This window comes from Struthio camelus, chromosome 5 (genome assembly GCF_040807025.1).
Source record: "Struthio camelus isolate bStrCam1 chromosome 5, bStrCam1.hap1, whole genome shotgun sequence".
Classification (NCBI taxonomy): domain Eukaryota; kingdom Metazoa; phylum Chordata; class Aves; order Struthioniformes; family Struthionidae; genus Struthio; species Struthio camelus.
Genome location: NC_090946.1, coordinates 54,723,485 through 54,742,666, shown reverse-complemented (window position 1 = coordinate 54,742,666; position 19,182 = coordinate 54,723,485). Strand labels below are relative to the sequence as shown.

At 36.8% G+C, this 19,182-nt stretch overlaps 1 protein-coding gene across 4 annotated transcripts in view; it reads right to left on the bottom strand.

Moving 5' to 3' along the window:
* NPAS3 (neuronal PAS domain protein 3) overlaps positions 1 to 19,182 on the bottom strand; it is a 632,661-nt gene that overhangs the window by 49,219 nt on the left and 564,260 nt on the right. For all 4 annotated transcript variants that reach the window (XM_068946425.1, XM_068946424.1, XM_068946426.1 and 1 more), the window contains one exon: positions 16,378 to 16,496. In XM_068946425.1, the coding sequence (XP_068802526.1) occupies positions 16,378 to 16,496 (119 nt within the window). The remainder of the gene's footprint in view (positions 1 to 16,377; positions 16,497 to 19,182) is intronic.

Sequence of the window (19,182 nt, the reverse complement as noted above, 5' to 3'; positions counted from 1 at the left end):
ATTTCATGCTACATATTGTCAAATCAATCCTATTTTGTAAAAGATTCATAAACCCAAATCAAACTAATTTTGTGGAAAGGTGGTTTGTTGATAGGCATTTTAATAAGCTATATTATATGTAAATTATGATTTGTTTAGAAGATGGAATGTCAGTACTAGCTGAGGTCCATCCAAACAAAGTATATGTTTTCCCTTCTAAGGGAAAACAAAACAAAACAAAAAAAACCACAAACATTTTATTGCACTTGGAGATGGATGGTCTTTGCAAAGCTCTGACCTTCACCTTGACAGCTACAAATGGACTGCTGTTTATGATTTGTTTCTGTAATCCCCTTAATGTAGCAAGCTAGATTATATATAGTAATTTATTTGTAAAAATCATAATAAAACAGCATTGTTTTAAATGTCAGATGTGGATAAACAGGGAGCAAGGACTGATCAGACAAGATTCGTGTTCTTGAATCTACGCTGAAGAATTACGGCACCTCTTGGTTTATCTGCATTTGGAATCAATTTAATAATTTTTAATTCACTGATTTTCTGTTGTTTACTTAACATTTATTAATTGAATGTTATAGTCACACAATTAATTCAAAAGCTGGCAAGTTTAACACGCAGAGATTAATTTTCTTTTACTAACCTACCCCTTAAAATACTTTTTTTTTTTTTTTTGAAGAACAGGTTACTGAGAAATTACCTCCACATCAATCACATTCATAAATGAGATGCAGTAGGGGTATTGCATGCCATCTGCCAAATCCACACTGAACCTTTCTTTATATTTGACTAACTTTTTCTACCTAATTTAATAAAATAACAAGAAAAATTTAGTACCGCTCTCCCTTTCACTCACCACAGTCATGACCAAACCCAGTTTGAATACCTAGAATTCCCTGCAAAGACAGGTACCTCTCCTTCAAGGACATGAGCATTTCAGGCTGATTTCTGTTGAAACAAGTAGGATACCTGCCCCATCATCCAGTGGTCATAAGATCTGTACCTTCATGATTACCTTCAGGTTGCTCAGCTGTCAGGTGTTCCTCATCTGGAACGAGAGCTGCTCATTTGCCCCGAAATTACACTCATTTACAACAGCTGAGATGTTTATTCAGCAGGGGAGTAGAGATAATAAGTAAGGGATTTCTTTGCTCTTGATTATAGGGCTATTTGTAAGATTTCAGATTCTCTTCCTAGGTCTCTCATTGCAACACAAAACAGCAGAGAGCAATGGCAATAGTGTTGCCAAGTCTCGTTATTTTATTATGACTTTCACCATATTTGGTGCTTAACTGAAAGCCTCAGTTTCTGTGCTCTTTTCCTCTACATGTCACTCAGGCTGCTGCTGTAAACTCGACAAATTGACAAAAAAGAATTTTTTATATAGAGAGGTAAGGAATAAGCCTTAGACAATGAACTACTTTGTGATGTATAGAGCACCAGAATGGACCCAAACATTTTGCCTTCAGAATGAAGATTTAACATCTCTCACAGTCAGCATAGACTTTCAGATAAATCTGCACAGTTAGGTACAAGAAGACACACAGAATGAATTCAGCCTTCAACGCAGACTGTAAGATACACGAGTGTGCAAGCTGTGATGCATGGAAGAGCTGCAGGGCTTGTGGGAACCCAACCCAGAAATTTATTTATTTTTGCAGAGAGAATAAAGCATGGCCTTGTTTCTCTCTCCTGTAATGACTAGGAAAACTACATAGAAGAAAACCCCAGGCTTTTCAGCATTTCAGTTAAAAATCTGAATTTAGCTATTCGCTTACCAACTAAGGGTAGAATACACATGCACATTCATATATGCTTTGACCACATAACCAGCTGATTAGCAGGACTACATCCGTGGTCTACTTGCAAAACAAGAACCTAAATGACTTTGGCATCTGTTGATAAGATTATGGGAAATTTATACAAAATTTAACAAAGCTAGATCAGTGGGTTCCTATAGAATATAATGGGAATCTACAGAAATAATGCAAAAAGTTTTAGAACAGTATCTTTTTGATAGGTTTTAAAACCATTGTATGGGAATCTTTATCATGGATATAAGTAAGTTCTTCATCAAAGGCTACCAGATTGTTAAAGATACCCTAAGAAAAGACATCACATTGTTCTTGCTAAACCTGGTAGAGCTTTTTGGTCAAGAAAGGGAAATAGACTAGGAAAATTTCTATATTTCACAATCATTAACTTATTTTGACCTGATGAGTCATTAGTAGCCCACTGCACCTTGACTGCACCTCTACAAAATCTACTGATGCCTGGTATTACTTAGACCATGTTAAACAGCTCAGGATTTGGCTCATTATCCCACACATGTTAACTTGTATTTCTCCTGTTTTGTCATCCACTTATGCTGAGCACCTTCTTTAAATCTGAGGTGAAATCCACAAGACACTCTGCACAAAAACGTGCTTCCAATAATTGAGTGCCCAATTTATCTGCTAAATTTAAAGCAAACCAGGGCTATGACACTATAAATTTTGTTGGATATATTTTCTTGTTTTGTGGGGTATTTTCTGCATGATCTGATAAAAACTGAGACTAAATGAACTCTACAATTTGTATTCCTACGGCCACAAGTTTATTGGCTTGGTTTTTTGGTTTTTTGGGTTTTTTTTTGCTTAGCTCTGTCTGTAAGGTTCATTACTTACAGTTACTGCAGAATCAATTTGAACTGGCCGAAATCAGTGATGGAATTTATAGCACAATAAACTTACTGCCATACAAGCGCTGTTACACATGAGAGGGCCTGGGAATATTCTTTTCAGCAATCCTTCTACATAGCAGAGTGTTCTGTTTTTACCAATTTAACAGAATCATCACAGGCATATTCTGAGAGGTGTAATCCTGACAGCTACACAGCAAATTTTCTCTGAGGCAGATATTTTTACAGGAAAACAATATTATTGATAAAATCTTAGCATATCAGAACAGAAGAGAAACCAAACACATCTATTTCATTCTCCACATCAGGCATTTGCAGTTCCATTTCACCAAAAAAAAGAAAACCCAGCAATTTTATTTATTAAGAGAGCATTCTTATAGTCATTGAGATATATATTAATTAGCTAACAGTTCAGCAACTCTGAAATCTAGAGTAACAGCACACTACAGTGTGTAGAAAATGCAGAGGGCACCCAAAGCTAAAACATAAAGTATAGCATCAATAGATGCCTGTTTATAAAGTTTATAAAGATTTACATTTGTATTTAGTTTATTTTTCTTTCCAAGTGTCTGTTACAGACATCCCATATTTTACACAATCTTGAAGCACAGAAAGCTTTAACTTTAGCATGATGCATTGTGAAAAAACACTGAAAAGACAGATGGCAGGCTGTCCTCCCCAAAACTCAATTTCATAATATGCCTGTGATTGCTAATAGGCAAGCACTAAAAAACAATTTCCCTTGATGGAGAAAAGCTGATAAATTGTCAACATAAACTTTGTCTGTGGTTGCTCCAGTGATCTAAAGCTCTTCTGTGAGGTTTGTACCATCGAAGTCTGCATCTTACAACCGTATCAAAATTTATGAATGCATATGACTATAAAGTGACTTAAAACAACCCATAATGCTTGTTTGCCTATTGTGAATCACCTCTGTGCTTCCTCAGAAAAAACTGTCCAATGTCCCCTTTCTCAACTCTGTACATGTGACTGTGGGAGAGCCAGGCTGGATTCAATGATGCCCTGTGAATTAATTAAAACAGGATTCTGCATTTAGGCATCTCTAAAAACACAGAGCTAGGTTTGCTGGCAGTCTGACCTAATGAGCATGAGTTTTGTAAGAATACAATAATGTGAATTATTACAGGAACTGTAAGCAGTTTATTAGTTGGGAAAAAAAGGTACATTTCCGATCACTTGAGCAGGGAGCAACAAATGAAAAGGCTACTCAGATAATGGTTTCCAAGAAGAGAAATGTTTCTCTAATGTTTCAGAGATAAAACATGCACGGGCATTGCAAAATGTGTCAAAAGTGAAAGGGCTCATTGAGTTCACAAGAAATATAATTAAGCATTCAGTTCATGCATGTAAAAATTCTTGGTGAAAATGTTCAAACTATTTGTACCTAGAAAAAGACCAGAAAGTGCAAAGAGTTAATTTCAGATTCAAACATCTCACTACAACGAGTAAGTACTGGTTTTGATTTTTTAATGGCTTATAACTTTTACATATTTGCACGCCTATAATAATTCAGATTTTACTTCTCAGAATAATGTGTATTCAGAAGCAGCAACTCAATAGCAGATGAGCTGTGACTGCTCCGATACAAACATATTTGCCTGGAACAAAATAAGGTGATGCTCCCACCACATATTTATTTGTAAAAGTTCCTAAAACTTGGTAGTGAAAAGATTATGAAATTTTTTGATTAGGGTCTTCACACTGTACAGAGGAGATGCTGCTTGCAAGGAAGTAACCACTTCTGTAAAGTGAAGCCAAGAGAAAAATCTATAATTCTTGAACATTCTTTCAATTAGAAAATGATGCCAATTTTAAATGCCCCAAACTTGCACCCCATTGCTATAATTGTTTGCAGTCTATATTACTCTTCATAGGCCCTCTAAATTAAAAAAAAAACAATAGCAGTAGAGCAAGACTAGATCTCAAATTTAGTAAATATTCCCAAGGTAAGGCAGATTCATTTTTCCAAAATATATTTGGATAGAGTCTCTGATGTACAACATTGCTTGGTTTAGGATGGAGAAATATGAAGAATCTAGAATTATAATCAAATATGTCTGTACAAAGGAAAGGGAAATTAAGGGCGGGAATGGGAGCTTCTAAGGTGCTATCACAAACAAAAGTGAAAACCATATTGTTTACAATCAGTGAAACAGACCTTGGCTGTGTCTTTTTAATGACAAGCAATTCACATAGTAATGTACACAAGAAGTTCAGACAGAATAAAATACCTATCCATAAAAAAGTGAGATAAAAATTGCAAGCCTTTTCAGGGTAACCTATTCAGGGCTCAGACCTCTTCACTCAGTTTGTACGGATTCCTAGGATAGGATCCAAAATGAAGTTTGCATAACAATTATGTCTTATGTCTTCCTGTTAGACATAAGGTTCAAGGCCTATCATATTGCATAATCATTCCCTACCTTTTTTACATGTGTTTGCATTTGTTTGGAGTCTTCTGCATGATTTTTAAATAATGGAGAAAATTAAGAAAGCTGTGCTCTCCAAGGCTTACTCTCAGAAACTGATTGCTTTCATTTAGACAGGCACCGAATGCTTGGTTTTTAAAAGGAGGTACAGCCAAAAATATAGCAGTAACAATTAAAATTACTTATTTCATACTGGTTATAAATGCATTAAGGTATGTAAGCTCCAGGGTCAGTATAAGCCTTGCTCAGCTTTCTTTAAAAGCATTGGGAGTAATAAAGTCTTCCGTTTTATCTTCAGTGAAATAATACCGCTGAAATATCACCTCATTTTTGATGTCAGCAATGATTTCTTTTTACCTCCATGATGTCAAATGGGAATTATTATTATTAGAATGACAGCTTCCTAATGATGCTGTAAAAAGGAGAAACTGAAATCCTTCCCACCAAACATCCATATGCTGCCTTCTCTGTAGGGTAAATTAGGAGATGAGCTCTTCCAAGCTCCATGCTGAATAACGTTATTCTTCTGCTAGTAGCAGTGCATAAAAGAGACTGATCAAGAGGTGTGCCTAAACATTTAGAAACAGAAGTATAATGGTTTACTTGCTTGTGTAGTGGTGTATGTGCACTCTGGACAACACCACAACGGGCATTCATACCATGGGAAAAATGAACTCTTTCTGGAAACATGACCTGAAACACTCATGACCAGTTTTCTGTTCTAGGAAGGTAAAATCAGAAATAAGTGTCCAGCCTACTATCCAAAAGCCATTGCACCAAGTTAAGCCAACAGTTGCAGAGAATAACAGCAACGTGATGGACCTTGTTCTATCATTAGCTTTACGTAAGGCACTGGACACATCACTGAAATGCTCTGTGCCTTTGTTCTCCTTTTCTGTCAAATGAGAAAGTACAGAGGAACTTTACTTTAGTATGCAAGCAAATTGTATTAAGCAATCTTACTTTCAAGGTGATGATAGGCCTTGAACCTTATGTAACCACTTATTCACATAGAAAATCAGTGAAGAATAGGTGCAAAGTGGTACTACCTATGTGACTGAATGGCACATCTTGACTTGCTAATACTTTCACTTTGGTCCAACTATAAAAAGCTACAGTGCATAATGATTCCCTACTTTTTTTTTTACATGTGTATGCTACAGGTCTTGCTTCAAGCTAGATCACAAAGCTTGAAGATCTTTGGAGTGGAGAAATCTACTATGGGCATGAAACAATACTAGGAAAATTGGAAAAAAATGTGTATATATATAAAGTTTGGTTTTGCAAAGGATATAAGGAAGGCAAAGTTTGTAAGGAAAGATAATATCCCATATTAGATCAACTGAAATAATTGGATAAAACTGAAAAGGCTCTGGACATACAAGCCCTTCTGTACAAAACAACGGACACGAGTATTTACCTGTGTTCCTTTTGCACCACTGCTTAAGTGAATCTTCTCCTCACACAGCACTGTGAGAGAGAAGGTTGGCAGTGGTTCGAAGCAAGGCAAGCTTATTTTTTAATATATATTTCTCACCTGGTTTCTTACGTCTTCTTTTATTTTTATACAGGCTCCTACCTGTTTCACTATCAGCAGCATTATCTTTCATTTGTTTTTTCCTGTTGCTTATAATGGCATTTATAATAACGAATGTACATTTGCAACACTCCTCTGAGGCTGGAAAGGACTAATGTACAGAGAGATCAAGCAAGTGCACCTTGCTTGCAAGGGAAGGGAGAACCCCTTCAGGTGTCCCTTCGCTGCCAATCCTTCTCTTACAAAGAAGAGATCAAGTGTTCCCTTCCACAGCAGCCTCCGGGGTAGCCAGCTTTCTCCAGCGCGTCCTCTCCTTAGAAAGAGAGAACCAGGGAGTCCTCTGTAGCAAAGGTCCCCAAACTGTCAGTCATATCGTACTAAGACAACCGTGCTGCCCCTCCTGCAGCAGAAGCTCGCGGCTCTGTGTGAAGCCAGCTGCCAGCCCCAGGAGGTGAATGCTTCCAGCCCTCTTCCCCTGCTGCAATGCGGTGGCAGGAACAGCAGCCTCAGAGACCTCCCTTGGGCTAAGTCTAAGGGGCAGGAAAATCTGTTCCTCTGCTGGGACATTGCTTTTTTTCCTTCCAAGAAAAAGGATTTTGAAGTAGCTCATCTACCGCCAGCGGTATGCCTAACAGAGAGCAGGAACTCATCTTTTACTGGGTTTTCGGTGAAGACTGTGCCACACCATTTGGTCACAGTACTTTTTATTTGGCATCTGGTTTTGCCTGTTCAGGACAACCACCAGAACAAAAGAAGTACCAGCCTGAGAAAACAAAGTGTGCAGTAGTGAAGCACAGAGGTGATTTGACAGTATTCATGTGTTAGGAAGAAAGACTGAGGATGAAGTACTGTATAACCATGGCTGGGTTAGTTGCTGGCTCTGACACAAGCCCCCATTATTATTGTTAGCAAGCTGCTTGATCTCTCTGTACATCAGTCCTTTCCAGCCTCAGAGGAGTGTTGCAAATGCACATTCATTATTATAAATGCCACTATAAGCAACAGGAAAAAACAAATAAAAGATAATGCTGCTGATAGTGAAGCAGGTAGGAGCCTGCACAAAAAATAAAAGAAAGCTTAAGAAAGATACTTGTGTTCAGAATTTTCATGTAATTCTCCAGGCAAATATTTACTTGCAGAGGCAACAACTCTCCTGCAAAATTGCGGTCTTCTCCCTTTAGCTAACCCATCACAATTCTACAAAAGCCAAACACACATATGTGTTTGCATAAGATGTCAGGAACTTGTCACATATTAAATTTAAACATCATATGGATTTTCTTAATTCATCAGAATTTTATTTAATTTCACCAAAGAAAGAATATGGAGTAAATCAGATCTGTCAGTTCCTTTCATTCATCTTTGCTACATGGGTAACTATTTCTAGAGTACAGCTTTTTCCTGACATCCCAGGCTTTCACCATCTTTTTCTATCATTCCTCATCAACAGCCCTTTGCTACAAGAAGGAGCTACAAGACAGTTGAGTGAAACCAAAAAAGCATGGCACAATCTCATCCCCCTTATAGCTGCATGAAATTTGCTGAAAGATGATGCATTATTTTTTGGAAAACATATCTTATAGGGTACAGTGCTGTTCTCAAGTTCTCATCCCTTCACTGTGAAATATCTGGAGGAAAAAATCAAAAGCAGATTAGCCTGGCCTTTTTCAATGTAACGCATTGGGCAACTATTTCATCCGCAATGGAAAAGGATGTTTTTGTTTTGACATTCTGTAAAAACAATTACATTTATCATACCTGATTATGTTTATAGTTGCAGAATATTTCCAAGATACTGAAAAGCACTAACTATGAAATAACTATAGATCCTTTGTCTAGATGTACCCAATTTATTTGCCTTTCACAAGATCATGGAATCATTATTGTGTGATTTACAGGAAACTTGATCCTTTTCCTCCATCAGTATATATAAATGCATTGAAGCTAACATAGTTATGGTGATACCAACAAAAAAAAAATCAAGGGAATCAGATCAAAAACATTAAACTTACTACATACATTTATGGAAATCATTATGACTCTCAAGACTTATGTTTTCTATTCAACAGCTATTGATCTCATGTAACTAGATCAAGATGATATGAAGAATCCGAGAAACAACTTTTCTTAAATGTAAAATTCAATGAAATGCAAGTGTAAGAACCTTCCATTTAGTTCTGAATTGCACTGCCTGTTTTGCACTCCATAAAATTATACCAGTGGAAAGATTGGGCTGCTTCTGCAAGTATCCACTGGAAAGCTAAATGTAATATTCCATATTAGCTTAATATTAGTTACATTTTTTTCAGTGTAGAAGCTCCTTCTTGTTTCCAAGCCTACTTTGGACAAAAACCATGAACAACTGCAGAAAGGGGTAGAAATGATTTTAAAAGCCATTAGTGTCTATATTTACATATCTAATACAATGTTTACATTATGAAAAGGAGGTAGGCCAAACTATCCCTTGGCACTGGTTACAAAACAGCCAAGTGGAGAAGAGATGTTGGCAGCAGCCTCCTTCTGTCCTAGGGTGAATTCTGGCTGTTGATTCTTCACAGAGCACTTTGTGGTTTTCTTTTCTCCTACATAAAGCAGAAGAAAGCCATATTCCCATTCACTAACAATAAACAGCGGCAGACCACCACAGTGGATAATATAAGTCAACTTTAGGGATTGAAGACCTCTCTACTTCAGTAGACATTCCCAACCTGGGAGCATGATACCATTCTCCTAGCACGTGAAATGAAGTATTGCCTGGTTCACGCTCTGGCAAGGTCTTTTCATTGTTCTCATCCAGCTCACTGATCTCTGTTCATTTAAGACTGCAAAGGGATTCTCAGGCCAAGTGCACTTCCACTTGCTTTCAGAATCCAGTCTGCAATCCAAGGCACTTCCCATTTACCCAGTTTGGAACACGTTGTGACAGAGTCACAACTCAAAGGTTGTATGAGCCTTTATAAGACAATATTTAAGGAGAAACACAGCTGGTACAGGAGTGAGAAATATGACACCTGCAGTCATCATGGGGAATGATCAACAATTGACTCTTTCTAGTAAAGGCGGCTGCTAATTAAAAAGGCTTTTTACAAAATACTAACCCGTCAGTTTCATTAGTACCACCGTACTAATGAATGCCTAACCTACATTAATGTCTCCAGACGGTAGAATAGTGCTAAAAATCCCAGTTAAAAGATGCTCAGCCCTGAAAATGGCTTTTGAGAAGAAAGGTGGAGCTAATGGTTGCTAAACACTTCAAAAAAAATTGCCTATTGTATTTAGATGTCAAGTGTGAATCGAGCTTTTCCAGACAGTTCTTGCAGCAATCTCACAGCTTTATAGCAAGGCAGAAAATGAACTCTCATCTTCTTAAACCTGTTGCAAACCATCTCTTCTTGAACTGTATATCTACAAGTAGATACTTCATAAGACTGAGATTGGCCCATTAGTATTTTGTTCTTTTACAGGTAATGCTGTATCTTTACTAGCTAAGAGACTTCCTTTTGACTAAAAGGTCATCGATTTACATGGGTGAATTCTAGATCAGTTCTTTCTCTCTGACAAATTACCTTTAAGTCTTCCCAGTGCTGAAAAGTCTGGGGAATGCACGTGCTGACATTTAGAAAACTCTTCACACAACGCTTCCTGATGTTGGTTTCTTATTCCTTCTTCACTCAATTAAGGAGGTGTGCCAGTCACCATGTGATGAAATACTAAATTCTACAGTATTCTTTCTTTCTATGGAGAAAGGTCAGGATACCTTTCTGGGACAGAGTAGAATGCCTGACAGAAAAGATTTCAAGGGGGAAAATTATTAGAAGAGGCAAAGAGAATTCAGGTCAAGTTGGAAAGTGGGATATGTGAATTCCCTCAGGCTAAGGAGGGAATTAAATCCAACTCAGACATAGCCCTCATCCAGGAAATATACTAATCATTAGAACATTATGCAAGAGACGGCTGCCTCCTCTTTCTTCCTCTTATTACCCTCAAATGGAAGGTGTTTTTCTGCTGTGTTCTTAACAAGCCCATGATATTGGCTCCCTAAGGTGATTTTAGCATGTGGACATCTTGTTTCTGAATTCTAGATGAATCTTTCCCTTAAACAGGAAAGAATCATTTCATTTTTGCTTTGAATCAAGAGAACAGTGTCACTAGGCAAGAGCAATGGCATAATTTTGGCTCTCTAACAAGAGATTTTTGCCCTCTTGCCCTCTTGGATCAATGATTCTAAATTCTGCTAAAATTGCACATGAAGTACACAATGGAGATTTCCAAATCCTGCCCAACTCTTTAAATTTTTCTAAAAAAGAAATAACTAAAAAACCTTAACTTTAAATTGTGAATAAAGGCAAGGATAGCACCAAAAAGGTTGATAATAGAACTGCGATGGAGATAGAATTTCAACAAAAAATTTACATTTCTGGGTTCAGAATTGCTTTCTGAGCAGTTCTAACTTGATTATGTCTTTAAATGCCAAAAATGAGACTACAGTTTGCAACAATCTTTAATTTTAAACAACCTGGTAGAAAGAAAGCATTGTACAAAATTGAAAAAAGAATTCATGTAGACTACAGTGACTAATCTGTGAAAACACTTTAATGCAGTTTTACATATTTTTCAGTTTTTCATCTGTATATTATTTAAAGTACTTTGATGTGCAGCAATTGATTTATGAGGTACAGCTAACCAAATCTGAACTGCCCATTATTGAAATGCAGTCATTAGATGTGCAACAAAATATCTAAACTTCTCAACTAAGCTTGTTAAACGAAAACTTTACATAGCAATCTATTTAGTTTTATGGAATACGTCCACTCGTAGTTAAGATCATGCTGCTAGATTTAACAATCAGCTGTGAATAAACAAATAATAAAAAAGGAATGAGGATAACTTTGCTCCCTTCACTGCAATTTGGTCACTTTGATTATTGATAGGCTTGCTTACTTTCCACAATAAATTATCTTACATATGAGAGAAAAACAGGTGTAAATACCTGTTCTTGGCACTGGTAATAGCTGTGATTCTGTAAAGCAACGCTGCAGGGCTTAGAGTTGTATCCAGTACTAACACTTCAGTGCAGTATTACAGGATTTTAGAACTCCTGAAAGTCATACATAAGTAGCTGCAATAAAGTCCATTTCATTCACCTCCAAAGGCTGTGTATGTGCTTTTCTGTGATCCCAAGGCACTTTTCAAAGACACTGAGGCCTCACTTCAAGGCAGAAGTATCTGAGTAACCTAGCAAATATTTCCTTTCTCAATAATACAGGCTAAAAAGTCTAAGGTCACACATACAATTCTGCTCAGCACAGGATAGCTACTCTATTTTCTGAAGCTACTGAAGTCTGCAGTAGACTCATTGCCCAGTTTCCTCAATGCCTTTGATGTTTTAAGGACAAAAACATGGGGACTACTTCTTGTTAACACTGACTAGGCCAAAGCAGGCATCTAGGTATCACATTAGGTAAAGTACCGCCTCAAGTAGGATGGTACAGCCTGTAGGTGTTTTAAGATGCCTTTCTCTCTGCTAATGCATAGCCAAGAAGGCTGATTGCCAGCTTCCTGGGAGATGGAAAAGCAGCAGATGTTGCTTATACCAAATTCAGGGATTGCCGTGGTGACTGCAAAAGTACTAGGGAATCTCCTCATGTTTGCTTATGCACCTCTAACGACTCAGCATGAGAGGATCTTTGCAGAAAATAGTAGAGAAATCTGTATAGATATATGATAATGCATCTTATGATCGGATGAACTGGAAACTATTGAATGGCTCTGTTGATGTTCAGTGCACAACCACTACCTTTCATTGTGCTTTGTACAAGAGAGCGGTAAATGTGATAAAACAAAAATAGGATACCACAGGGGAGCAGGAAACATATCATTGGACTTGAACAAAGTAATTTTCGACTAAAACTAGCTTTGACATATGTGTAAGAAAGTTGGAAAACAAAAACACTGAAGGTGGGATAAGTGTTCAGCAGCTAGAATGTTGACCCTCAAACGGAGGAAAAAAAAAGAGAAAGGGAGATAAAATGGAGATAAGGAAAATCCAAATGAAATACAAGGGTTCCTTTTTATTGATGAAAAAAATAGAGAAAAGGATGAAATGATACATTTTCAGCAGAGAATAACACAGCAGGTCTCTGCATCATGTATCTTAAGACAACAGCTGTGATGGTAATACATTCTGAGGTTTGCAGTGAATGGAATTATTATCATTTTTTTCTTTTTATTTGTTTTCATTGTGTTTTGTCAGCTGACTACATGTTTTATTCGACTTATTTGTGAGATTGCAGATTTACTCACTGAAAACTGAATAGCTCTCTAGCACTGTATGTTAAGCCTTTTCCTATAGGCACTGAGCCTAAGAATGTTATAAATAGGGAAAATCCCATTCAAGGAGGGAGCTGCAAAACAATGAAAAGGGAAGGAGAGAAGGAGGATTAATCTTGTAACAACCTTCCCATTGCTGACTTTTAAAGTAATATCATTTGTGGTAAAAAAGGCTATACCTCCATCTGTTGGGATATTTTAGGGCTAATTAAATCAGTCCAGGAAGGGACTATAAACAGGGTTCAAGCAGAAGAGTCTGGAACAGAGTTTCTTTCCGGTATACATATATAGGTCTGTACAGCCTGTTAGTATAGTTCCTCGTTCCAGCATTTCTTTTGACAGAAAATTAGCCCTGACTAGATCAACCCAAATGATTAATCAATCTCATTTTCTAACTTTTTTCAATTTTATGTGATTTTCCTGAGGCAGGGCTCACTCATACTGAAAATTGCCTAAGCATTTTGTAGACCACCTCAATCATTTACTGTCTAAAGAAAACAATCTCTGGCAGTCCTCAAAGCAGGGAAAAAATGGAGACAGCAAGGGTTTGGAATGGGATGCAACCATCTCACAGAAATGCAAATTTTGTCACTGCTGGAGCACTGAAACCATGGGGAGCTGAGCACCTTTGACAGAGCTAAAACCTGACTCACATAAGATGCCATGGTTCCCAGCACACAGCTTCTGAAAAATGTTTGTATGCCTGATAAGAAGGTCATGTACCCACAAGAACTCAAGGGAAGCTGTTTAGAAGAAACCTTTGCTTTTTCCAGAAGGAAAATTTCAGTACTCTGTGGTATTTTGAAGGTGTGAGAGAGAGCTGCCTGAGCCAGCTTGCTCCACCAGGATTTCCTGCAAGAACCCTGCTGCACATGACCCCCAGGTGGCATCCTGTGGTGAAGTAAGTGGCGGCGGTCTCCTAGGTACCTATGACACAGGACTTACCTGCTGGCTTTCCTGTTTCAGAACTGTGCTATACTCACCGTGGTTTTCCCATGAGCTTTGTTAATATTAAATAACTATTTTTCCCTCTGATAATTTCTTATAGCTGTACATCCATACAGCTCATGTCTTCTTCCTAATTTTAATGAAATATATACCTGAACAAATTATAGCAGCCTTAAGTTTGTTCTAGTTTGTTCTGAACTTTTGGAAATCAGTGAAGAAGCTGGTAACTTTCCTAGAAGGGTGCATAACTTTCACTGTAGTGGTTGAGTCGTGTTATGCTTCGCTTGTTAGTACACAAACTGAGAATTACATTTAAACAAAACAGTTCTTACACTTACTTAAAAAACATTCATGCTATCTAACTTTTCTGCAATAAATATAAAATTTTACTGGGGCTTATTGAGGCTGTGTATAAATATCATCCCACAGAATGTACAGTGTCAATAACCATGTTTTGGAAAAACCAAAGTACAATTTATATGGCTGGATGCAGTTGAATTCCGCCAAACACTGTCAGTTATAAAATTCTCCAAAACATCCAGAAGCAGAGGAACTATTCCTCTGTATTTACACCCGTCTAGGATTTGCACACTGTTTACATGGTTTTACTCATGCTGACTTGCTGATGCCTCACAGTTTTGTCAGCTATCGTCTTTTGCTTATTCTCTATTCTTTGAGACTAGGAAAAGTTGCCTGAAAAATGATATCTGATCCTTCAAAATTCATTTGCTATTTTCTCCTTATTTGTTACCCAAAGTCATTCTCCTGTCTATGACATCTCAATTACAGTTTGCAATGTTTCTATGAGGCATCAGCAGGTCTTAAAAGAGAAATTAAATTATATGATACACCACACTGTCTTTCTGTTGAGTAAAGGATCTACTGCGAATTTCAAAAACCGTCTGAATTTTAATGAGTAAAAACCCTACCTTTTGACTTTTTAATCAAAAACTAGCACATAAAAATATTTTTATATTAGAACATTGACATGAATGTAACTTAGTAGCAAGTTAGAGAGCCCTACAAAATCATTCGCATGTCTTCCTTGTTCTTCTCACTTACAGCTGGTGAAAAACGTCAGACTACAAAATCCACAGATGAATTCTCTAATTTTTCCTCACTATAGTTGCAGCAAAAAAAAATCCAGCAAAACAAGATCTCTGCCAATATAACTTTGGCCTAGCCTTGATGGCCCAAGCCTAATCATGAAAATGGCCATTATTCATGAATTTGCCTTCTTCCTCCTGAAAATGACAGTACAGTTCTCAGTTTTGATACCTTCTGAGACTTGGAAACCTATCCAGGATGAACAAGTGCTGAAAGGATTCTTTCAGATGGTGACAGATAACCAATTACCAGATCATAGCATTTGGTACCTTAAGAAACTGTTGATTTGGACCTAAAATTTCATTAACAACCATTTCAATCATTTTGGTCCAGAAACTCTCCAAGAAAAGGACTCCCATTCATTAAGTGAAAAGAAGACATTTCTATCAGGAGATGTTTACTGCTTAGGTAGACTCCCTTGATGTTATATTTGCAGAAAGTTTTTTTGGGCTGAGTGAATTGAGAATTTTATTCAAATCCACTCTAAATATTCCTCTGAAAACTAAAAAAAAACGCTGTTCAAAGTTCTTAAATAAACATTGATGAGCATCTTTTTTAAACACGTACACATTCTCAGACCTACTGCCTTACTTCACTCTTTTATCTCGCATAACAGTTAATGGATGAGTTATTTCATTCCACAAGTTGACAATTTTAAAAATGCTATTCCTCCTAGTTTTAGTATACTGCAAAGCCACTGATAGCTACAGGCACTATGAGCGATATGTGACTGAAGAAAAATGAGATTACTGCTGATAAAGAACAAGACACTTTCAAATCCTTGGAGTCAGAAATTCAGCAAATATGATCCCCAGCAGCAGATGCCCCTCAGACTGACAATCAAAGAAAAACGGTAGAAAAGTACTTGTTGTGGCTTGTTGTCTCCTTCAGCCAGAATGGTGGAGAAATTAAATAGTTCTAGCATACTGTCTGCATGAAGAAATCCTACCTCTAGGAGGAAAACATAACCCAAAGACAAGACTGAACAGTCAAAGGCAATGAGCAGTAATTTTCCACCATGGAAAGAGTGATGTTACTGTGACTCACCTTGTTTGGTAAAATATACCTTTACTCTGGAAGCATTGCTCTTTTGAAGGCTACCATGCTGTTATAAAGAATGTTTGTTACAATAATGTTCAATTTAACGGAGGTGCAATACCTCCGCCAAACCTCAGGCTGGAAATACTATATCAATGATTCTTTAACAAAAGGAATGAAACATATGCAAATGTGAAACACTTCCTTCCTCTGACTATTAATGTGTTCCTGGAACATGCATGAACATAATTTTAAAATGTCAATATTTCTTGCTACAGTGCGATCCTTACCTTGTATCCTGATGATTTGATGTGCACTCCTCGCTTGGTCAGCGTAGATTTCATTCGGATGAAAAAAGAGCGCTCTAGAGTGTTGTCAGTGGTTAGTAAACTGGGGCTTGTAGATTCCACTAGGGAACAGAAAAAATACATATACACATAATTTAGATTTTATACATCCCCTCTAAGCTATTTTTCAGGTGCAATCCTTGAACTCACTAAAAATAAATGACTGATAGATGCTAAGAGTGTTGTAATCAATTTACCTCGTTTAGAAAATGTTTACTTAGCAAAAAAAAAAAAAAATTGAAAAATATATGTATACTCAGTAAGTCTCATTTTCAAGTTATTTTTCCCACAGAATTTTTAACAGAGATTTGACTCATTAACCCTTTCTTCCACTTTTTTTTAATGTTTGGGTTTATTTTGTTAGGTTTCGGTGTTGTTTTTTTAAAACTGTAGAGTTCTTCAATGTTCTGTGAAAGACAAAGTCTCACTAAGCAAGCAGTTCTGTCTGCTGAAAGAGGCTACAAATTCCACTGCAGAATTTTATTCCCTGGTCTCCACTTCTTGCTTGCAGCGACACTTAGGGTAAGTCACTGCTCTTTTAGAATGCCTTAGTTTCCCCATTAATTCAGGTTAATTATTATCAATAAAGCACTGAGCAGCCTGAAGGCAAAAATGCTCACATAAATGACATGTATTATTATTATTATTATTAGCACTATTATTAACATTATTAACATTAATTATTAGTGACTAATCAGTCACTAATGGAATGTATGCATAGTCAAACTGAAGTGGTTTCCTCCTTCAAACTACAGATTTCACCTTTGCTTCTCATTCCCTCAACTGTAACTACTTTAAAATAGTAAATAAATACTCAGTATACATAATAATATAGTGGGAACAACACCAGTCAGCAGTGAGATAATCTTTATTATATAATCTTTATTATTGCTGTTTTAGCCCTGATAACCAACAGTTCTCTCACCCTCCCCAAAATACTGGTCATGGCAAAATTCTGGAAGAGGCTTACAAAAAGAAGGCATCGTTAGAGGTTAAATATCTTTTAGTTTCAGTGAGTAATTAGCACTGAATAAAAAGGTATTTTGAAATTATTTTGCTATCTTGGAGAATCTACCAAACTGTTCCAAATATTTAAAAAGCATTTGTTACGCAGCCAAGGGAAACACCAAAACTTCTTTGTGAGCTACGGATTTCCTGAATTGTCCTTGTTTTAACGTGGTCACGTTTTCTGGTATTTGTGACATTTCAACTCCATTGCAATGAAATAACTGACAACTGTGCCCCTTTCTTTAGTGTCTCTCTTAAGGTTTTTTTGTTTTAGAGAGCATGAATTCGATGTCATTTTAAATGTACAGCTCTTTATCACTCGAGGGAAAAGCAGAGCCATGTTATATTTAGTACTTTCATTTCTTCTGATTAAATATGAATTACTATGAAATTTTTCTCATCATCTAACACGCCATAATACGCCAACAGCTTTTTAATACACTATATAAGCACAAACTTCTGCTCTAAGAGTTTAATTTGCCCCTCTAATCCAATCACATCAACCTTATTTCTCTTATCAGAGATTCCCATTTTGAATTAAATGAGCTCATTAGTTTTAATCAAAAGCAGAGAGATCAAAACTTAAACGTAAATGCTTTAGATCAGAACTGTCAGTCAGCCGTGCAGTTCTATTTTACTAAAACACAAGATCAGAGACCCTTAGAACCAATTTTTTTCTCGTAAGGGATGCCAAGAGCTTGAAGATGCAATATCCTTTTTTTTTTTTTCCGCTCCCAAGGACAGATTATACATTTAAGGTTAGAGTTAATTTAGAGTATTTTTTTTCATCCTGGTGGAAATGGAAAAGTATGCCAATCTGCTATTGTCTTTTTCACATTTATTGGTGCTGGTCCTTGGAGACCTGAACGAATGTGAAGCCATCAGAATCCATGCAACAAACCTGTCCTCAAAAAATTCAGCTCTGTTCAGCAATATCATCTGAGAAATGAAACTCTCAAAGGAAAGAAATGTGTTTCAAGGTCCAAGATAGGGGAACCCTGAAACAGCAACCAGGATCACCAGGATAGTAGTAATAGTACTAGTAATATGAGGATCATTATTAATTATTACTGTTATTATACAGTACTCTGCAGTGCAGTACTTAAACAGTACATTAAGAAACCACAGCATGGGTGCTTCCTGCTGTGTGAAAAAATGCTAAAATCAGCCTAACAAGTGTAGTTTTTGTAGTCCAACACATCATGCTCTAGCATAGGAAATATGTACAGTGTGTCCTCATGTGTTCTAATGGTAACTACCTAAACACATACAAGTGATGTCAATTAAACACACAATACCTCATGCTTGAAAAATGATCAGGCAGAAAAATGATACATATGTACGATTCTCAAGAAATTGAAATTAAAATTTATCTTTCATATGCATTTTTGTGAAAGAAAAGTAGAACAGCTGAGATCTAGTACAAGGAACTTGACATTGACGTTTGCTAGCTTCTTGTCACCTTACATCATAAGCTTAAATTTTGCTGCTAATATCATGTGTACAAAACCTATATATCTCTGTAAGTGAACGTTACAAAGTGCATATAATATATCCAGCAGACTGAAACAGAGTCTGTCATACAAATATGCAATCAGAAGTGTTTGATTTTCTTTAACAGAAAGTACCTGAGAGTATATATGTGAGATGGGATTAGTTACCTAAAAGTCCAGAACAGCTTATGAACATCATTGTGAATTTCTCTCAGGAGAGAACCATTATGGCTGATAATACAAATCT